The 7,917-nt window shown below is 50.1% G+C and overlaps 1 protein-coding gene across 1 annotated transcript in view; it reads right to left on the bottom strand.

Moving 5' to 3' along the window:
* Positions 1-7,917, bottom strand: part of FBN3 (fibrillin 3) — an 83,134-nt gene that overhangs the window by 18,893 nt on the left and 56,324 nt on the right. The window contains 8 exon segments of the mRNA XM_032251953.1: positions 1,204-1,326; positions 1,439-1,558; positions 2,156-2,281; positions 2,505-2,570; positions 2,712-2,864; positions 3,774-3,899; positions 6,594-6,713; positions 7,508-7,636. Coding sequence (XP_032107844.1) covers positions 1,204-1,326; positions 1,439-1,558; positions 2,156-2,281; positions 2,505-2,570; positions 2,712-2,864; positions 3,774-3,899; positions 6,594-6,713; positions 7,508-7,636 — 963 coding nt within the window.

Below are 7,917 nucleotides of genomic sequence, written 5' to 3'. Positions count from 1 at the left end.
TGAGACGGAGTTTTGCTCTTGTTGCCCAGGCTGGAGTACAATGGCGTGATCTCAGCTCACTGCAACCTCTGCCTCCCAGATTCAAGCAATTCTCTTGTCTCTCAGCCTCCCAGGTAGCTGAGATTACAGACGTGCGCCACGATGTCCAGCTAATTTTGTATTTTTTATTTACTTATTTATTTTGAGACTGAGTTTCACTTTTGTTCCCCAGGCTGGAGGGCAGTGGCATGTTCTTGGCTCACTGCAACCTTTGCCTCCCAGGTTCAAGTGATTCTCCTGCCTCAACCTCTCAAGTAGCTGGGATTACAGGTGCCCGCCACCATGCCCAGCTCATTCTTTTGTATTTTTAGTAGAGACGGGGTTTCACCATGTTGGTGAAACTGGTCTCAAACGCCTAGCCTCCAAGTGATCCACCTGCCTCGGCCTCCCAAAGTGTTGAGATTTCAGGCGTGAGCCATTGCGCCCAGCTACACTGAATGATACTTAGTAGCATCCCTGGCCACTTAATGCCAGGAACCTCACTCCCTGTTGTGACAATAAAAACGTCTCAGACACGGCTGCATTATCCCCTGGGAGGCACCGATTGGCTGTTCCTGCCATTCTACCCACTCAGGGCAGGTTTAGCCCCTCCTGTCCTGTTAGACTCTGGGTCCAGGGAGGAGATGTTAGTGCCCTCCCTCTTGTCCTTTTTTTTTTTTTTTTTTTTTTTTTTTTTTGAGTCAGAGTCTCTCTGTTGCCCAGGCTGCAGTACAGTAGGGCAATCATAGCTTACGGCAACCTCAAACTCCTGGGCTTAAGCAATCCTCCCACCTCAGCCTCCAGAGTAGCTGGAACTACAGGCACATGTCACCATGCCCAGCTAATGTTTAAATTTTTTGTAGAGAGGGGGTCTTGCTATGTTGTCCCGGCTGTTCTCAAACTCCTGGGCTCAAGCGATCCTCCTGCCTTGGCCTCCCAAAGTGCTAGGTTTACGAGTGTGAGACACCATGCCCGACTTCTTCACTCACTTTGCCTGCTTGATTGCTCACTCCCCAGCTCAGGGACGAGGGCTCTTATTCCTCTGTTTGGGGTCAGGAAGTGGAAGAGCTGAGATCACACCTAGATGTGCTGGACTCCAGGGTCCAGGATGTTACTGACATCCAATGGGTGGGCTTTGGGATCAGGGGATAGGGAGCCCCAGGACCCTGCCTGTGTGGGACCTACCTCGACACATGGCCCCGTCCTCCCGCAGGGTGTAGCCGGCTGGGCAGGTGCACAGGTAGGAGCCCTCGGTATTGTGACAGCGGAAGGCACAGAGCAGCGGGTTCAAAGAGCACTCATCAATATCTGGGGAGGCCAGTGAAGGTGCCAGCTGGGTGGGGGCTGCTGGTGGGACCTCCACTCCCTCCCCCAGGCATCTCTGTCACATGGCCCAGGTGCTGGGCAGGCAGTGTTGTACCCTCGCAGGTCATGATGGGGCCAGGCTCAAAGCCGTCCGCACAGGCACATTCGAAGCCTCCGATGATGTTGGTGCATGTGCCTTGCCCACAGGGGTGGCCGACGGAGCACTCGTCTGTGTCTGGGTGGATGTAAGGGAGTTCTCAGTGCCTTTAGAGGGTCCCCCAACCTCAGTAGCATCCCATCTGCCTGCCTGTTGACCACCACAGATCAGATGGGGCCAGATTAATGCACCTCTAGCCTGGCTATGGGGCAGGCAAGTGGTAAGTGTTCAGTGAACGAATGAGTGAGGTGCGAATGAATGAGGAAGTGAGTGCATGAACAAGTGAAGGAATGAGTGAGCAGACGAGTGAATGAGTGAGTGAATTAGTAAGTGAATGAGTGAGAGGGGAATGAGTGAATGAGCGAATAAGTAACTGAATAAGTGAGTAAATGAATGAGCCAGTGAATGAATGAGGTGTGAATGAAGGAATGAATGAACAAGTGAAGGAATGCGTGAGCAAAGGAGTGAATTAGTCAGTGAATGAGTGAGGGAGATAATGAGTGAGGGAGCAAATGAGTGAATAAGTGAGTGAATGAATGAGCCAATAAATGAATGAGCGAGGTGTGAAAGAATGAGGATCTCGCCCGCTGCCTGGGAGTGTCTTCCCTGCCCTGCTCTGCTCCTTCTTGTCCTGGGAGAGGCTTGGGAGGGGCTGCGGCAGGGCAGGCCACTCACCCACACAGCTGATACCGGTGAAGTCCAGGCTGTAGCCAAAGGGACACTCACAGCGGAAGGATCCATCGGTGTTGACACAGATGCCGTTAGTGCAGACGCCAGGGTTCTCTGCACACTCGTTCACGTCTGCGGATAGCAGGCATTGCAGACAATGTTCCTGTCACCAGGCAATCCCCAGTGCCCTGGCCATACTCAAGGTCCCAAGGGACAAGAGTCCACACCCCAGGCTAGCAGTGTCCAGGGCAGCCCATGGGTCTCAGGGGGAACCTGAGACTCAGAGACCCAGGCAGTGCAGAGATGGAACTGGGTGGCTCAGAAAGGGCTCTTAGCACGTGGGTGAGAGGCTCACCTTCTCGGGAGTCATCCGGGCCCGGGACTGCCCCATGGCCAAAGGGGCAGAGCTCCTGAAAAGCAGCTGGATGGAGATGGGGAGGGGAGTCAGAATCACGGGCCAGGTTCAGCCCCCAGGTGTGTGCAGGGAAGGGTGAGGGAAGAATGGGAGAGGAAGGAGAGAGCGTGTCATGACAGGGGAACCTGGACAGGGGTGGGCACTCACCACTGCCCTCCTGGGGACACAGCTGGCAGGGGTCTCCCCAGCCCTCCCCAGGCCTCTTACTGCAGCAGCACCGCGTCTTGGTGGTGTTGAAAGCTTTGGGCACCGTGCACTTCCCAGCCTCAAAACGAGTGAAGCAGAAACTCTGCCGTGTGTCTGTGGGGCGGGGGCTCCATTACCCTGATTGAGGGCCATAGGCAGTGCCCGCCTGCCTCTCTGACCTCCTGCACCCCAGTCCTGGTGAATGGGCCGTGCTGATCTTGTCAGTGGCCAATCAGAACATGCCTCAACCCTGGCCATGGTGATTGGTTTGAGGATGGATGTGTGACCTACTCTGTGCCAATGAGGATCTGCACTGGGGCTTTGTGGGGGCAGCTGGAATCCCATCCCACTTCATTGCTTTGGGGTGTTCCTGTGCCAGGAAGAAAAATCAAACTCGGTGGTTACTCTTGAATCAAAAATCCCTTCCTGGAGAGGCCAAATGACTGATTCCAGAAAGCCAGAGGATCTTGGAATTCAGACCCCAAAGCCCCAACCCTTAGCCCTGGACCCCGTCCATCTGACAAGTCCTCACCAGCAGGCTGGGGTCCCAGCCCTCCAGAATAGCAAATATTGCTTGAGGTGAACTGCAGGCTCTGCTTTCACCCTTATTGCCCCTGACCAGTGAGAGAACAGGCTGGCTCAAGCTGGGTGAGGTTAGCCCACAGTAGACAAGGCTGGCCCAGCTGAAATGGAGCCAGTCCAGAGTAGTGTAGGCTAGCTCAAACTGGACAAAACCAGTCCGTTGAAGAAGACTGTGGCCAATACAGGAAAACCCAAATGAAGTACACCCGGGCTAGCTCAGAATGGACCAGGTTAGCCCTCCGTAGACGTGACCTCTATAGCCAAGAGGTTGCTGGCACTAGGACAACCCTGCTAATGCAGAGGGACACCTCTGCCTGGCCAGAGCTCCCAGAGGGTCATACAAGAAAGCACAACCCTCTTTTCTGGATGATCTGACCCTTCCCCTCCCCACTTCCCACCCCCTTCCCTAAGCCCTGTGTGCTTCCTGGATTGTGGACTCACCAAAGCAATGGTGCCCGTTGTCAGAGAGGACAAAACCAGGTGGGCAGAGGCACTGGAAGCTCCCAGGACTGTTGGTACAGGTGCCAAAGAGGCAGAGGTTGGGCTCCTCTGAGCACTCGTCAATGTCTGGAGGGGCAGGGACACGAGCTGGGCGGGGTGCAAGTAGGACCTCCACCAGTGGGGAGAGGACTCATGTGGGAAGTAAGAAAGTTCCTCTTTAAAGTTTCTTTTCTTGTTAAAGAATAAATCATAAGTGTGCTAATAACTCTTTGTTAAGCCCTATTCTACATAGCCGTTAAACATGCCATGCTTACAGGCACGTAGTACGTTCTATGTCCTTGTACTTTAACCAAAATATCTGTGCTGGACGTGCTTACAGGCATGTCTCAGCTCTTCATTGCTTTTATCTTTTTTAAAAAGCTTCAAGTTATTAGCCAATTGCGTTTTAGTTTAGATTGTGAGGTCTGGCTCCAGCCAACGGAGATCAGACACGGCAGTAAGGACGACCCCAAATGCATAAGGGATAAATATGTTCGCTTTTCCTTTGTTCATTGTACTCTCATGGCAAGATGGCTAGCGAGAGTACCCTTCCTGCAGTCCAGGAAGTAATAATTGCTTTGCTGAGAGATCCTTTGTCTTAGTGCTAATTTTTCTTTGCCGCATAGAGCATCTGTTTCCAACAACTCAGCTGTGAAGAGGGGCAGATGGAGTGCACGTCCAGCCAGGGGCTGCAGCAGGGCTGGGGTCCTGAGAGCTCAGTATGAGCTGCAGCATGAGGTGGGCGTTGTGTGTACATGTAGGTCCTTCCTGGACAGTGTCTCCAGAGTAAAGGTCATGGTTAGGAATAGTTCACGATTAGAGACTGAAATTGTACATAGTACAACCACTGTGGAAAACTGTGGAGATTCCTTAAAGAACTAAAAGTAGAACTACCATTCAATCCAGCAATCCTACTACTGGGTATCTACCCAGAGGGAAAATGAGTCATTATATGAAAAAGACACATGCACATGCATATTTATAGCAACACAATTCACAATAGCAAAAATATGGAACCATCATGTTTATAAATGCTCATCAACCAACGAGTAGATAAAGAAAATGTGGTTTGTATACACCATGGAATACTACTCAGCCATAAAATGGAATGCAATAGGCCGGGTGCAGTGGCTCATGCTTGTAATCCCAGCACTCTGGGAGGCCAAGGCTGGACAATCACTTGACTGATTCTGGAAAGCCAGAGGATGGAGGTCAGGAGTTCAAGTTGAACTCCTGACCTCAAGTGATCATGTAGCTGGTCAACATAGTGAAGCCCCGTCTCTACTGAAAGCACAAAAATTAGCCAGGCATTGTGGTGGCACGTGCCTGTAATGCCAGCTACCAGGAGGATGAGGCAGGAGAATTCCTTGAACCCAGGAAGTGGAGGTTCCAGTAAGCTGAGATTGTGCCACTGCACTCCAGCCTGGGTGACAGAGCAAGACTCCATTTCAAAAAAAAAAAAAAAAAAAAAAAAGGGAATAAAATAATGTCCTTTGCAGCAACTTGGATGGAGCTAGAGGCCATCATTCTAAATGAAGTAACTCAGGAATGGAAAACCAAATAGCTTATGTTCTCGCTTACAAGTGGGAGCTAAGATATGAGGATGCAAGGGCATAATAATGATATGAAGGACTTTGGGGACTCCTGGGGAAGATGGGAGGTGGGTAAGGGGTAACAGACTACATACTGGGGTACAGTGTATAGTACTTGGGTGATGGGTGCACCAAAATCTCAGAAATCACCACTTAAGAACTTATCCATGTAACCAAAAACCACCTGTTTTTCCATAACTATTGAAATTAAAATAAGAAAAAATAGAAAAAAATTTAAATCTTAAAAAAAAATTGCACAAAGCTGAGATTGACATATTTAGCCTACACTGGGTGGGGTTAGCTCATGTTGTACTAAGCTAGCCCAAATAGAATAGATCAGAATAGACCGGGCACAGTGGCTCACGCCTGTAATCCCAGCACTTTGGGAGGCCGGGATGGGAGGATCACTTGAGGTCAGAAGTTTGAGATCAGCCTGGCCAACATGCTGAAACCCTGTCTCTACTAAAAATATAAAAATTAGCCAGGTGTGGTGATGAGCACCTGTAATCCCAGCTACTTGGGAGGCTGAGGCAGGAGAATCTCTTGAATCCACTAGGTGGAGGTTGCAGTGAACTGAGAGTGAGACTCCATCTCAAAAAAAAAAAAAAAAAAGAATACATCAGAAGAGGCCAGGCCAGACTGGTCCAGGTTAGCTCAGATTATACAAGCCTAGCCCAGATGGAAGCCCGAATCAGAGGTGGTCAGGCCAGACTGGTCCAGGTTAGGCCACAGTGAACAAGGTAGCTCATCTGCTCAGCCCAGGATGGTTCAGTTAGCCCACACTCTCTGAGGCTAGCCCAGGTGGATAAATGAACCAAAGATCAGGTCAGACTGCATGAAATCATCTCTACGGGTGATTATACCATTGAAGCTTGGGCCAGACTAGTCCTTCATTACCAGTTAGCAAGTGAGGAGCTCTACATTTGGATGCACTGAGAAATGGTGAGACCCCACATTCATGTTCATTTCACAGGATTCACGAGGAAGCCTGTGGGCACCAGAGACAAAGTCCTGAGCTGGGAGTCCAGAAACAATCAGAATGACAATGGTAGTTTAGGAAGCTGTGTTTGGTGCTGCGTTAAGTACATCTCCACCTTCATCACAGCCCTAGCTGGTATTCTTATTTTACAGATGGAGAACCAGAGGCACTCCCTGGCCCTAGAACTGGGAGTTGGGGCTGGACACTCACCGACGCAGTGGTCACTCAGCACCTGGAAGCCCAGGGGACAGATGCAGCGGAAGGAGCCCTCAAAGTTCTGGCAAGTGCCTGGTAGGCAGGTTCCTGAAAGGCTGAGGCACTCGTTGGTGTCTGTGAAAAGGAGAAAGAAGGGTCCTTGTGCCAGCCAGGATGCAGGGGGCTCACCTGGGACTGGGATCAACACCTGCAATCACTGCATGATGGCGGAGGGGCTCAAGACAAGCCCTCCCAGTGGCAGTTCTGGCTCCAGGGCAAGGGCTGAGACTCAGGAACACAGGGACACCTGGGGAAGGATTATCTGACCCTCACGGGGTTATAAGGAGGACCAGATGGTGTCTAGTGGGAAGAGGTAGCAAGATTCCTAATCTGGCACCACCAGTGGATTCCTTCCATGGTATCCATTTAGCGCTTCACTATTCTTTGCTTATGGAAACTTACCTTTTCAAGACAGCTTCACCCTACACCACAAACCCCATACATAAGAACAGGTTTGATGTGCTGGTTTTATAATTATTTCATTTATTTATTTATTTTGACATCATAGGATCTTTTCTTGCTGCCCAGGCTGGAGTGCAGTGGTGTAATCATAGCTCACTGCAGCCTCAAACTCCTGGGCACAAGTGATCCTCCTGCCCAAGTAGCTAGGACTACAGGCAGTAGCCACCACTCCTGGCTAATTTTAATTTCTTTGTAGAGACGAGGGCTCACTATGTTGCCCAGGCTGGTCTCAAACTCCTGGCCTCAAGCAATCCTCCCACCTCAGCCTCCCAAAGTACGGGGTATTATTTTTTTTAAACCTTAAAATAAATGCTTGGGTAATAAATGGATCTATGCTCACCCAAACTATGGTATACATGGAGCAGGGGGCTGGCTGAGATGCCTTTGAGTACCATAGGGAGACTCACCAACACAGTTCTTCCCATCAGCTGTGAGCTCAAAGCCATCCTTGCAAAGGCAATAGAAGGAACCAGCTGTGTTGAGGCACTGGCCAAATCGGCACACCTGCCCCACCAGAGTAGTACACTCATCAAAATCTGTAGAGGGGAGATGGGCAGGCCAGGTAACCCACAAAACTTGAAAGGATCAAGCCTTCTTTGTACTTCTGTCCACAACTGAGTTGAGAGCATTGACTTCAACTTGAGCACTCAGTGTATAGACTGTGTATATTAGCCTTCCACCTACCTTATGAGGCAGGTGCTGATATTTTCTAATATAATCATGTAATACTATGAATTTTCCTCTAAGTGCTTCCTTAGCTGCATTCTATTATGTTCATATGTTATGCTTTCATTTTCATTCTTTTTTTTTTTTTTTT

Source organism: Sapajus apella, unplaced genomic scaffold (assembly GCF_009761245.1).
Source record: "Sapajus apella isolate SASKATOON/1434 unplaced genomic scaffold, GSC_monkey_1.0 scaffold77, whole genome shotgun sequence".
NCBI lineage: Eukaryota > Metazoa > Chordata > Mammalia > Primates > Cebidae > Sapajus > Sapajus apella.
This window is presented reverse-complemented; position numbering and strand designations above follow the sequence as displayed.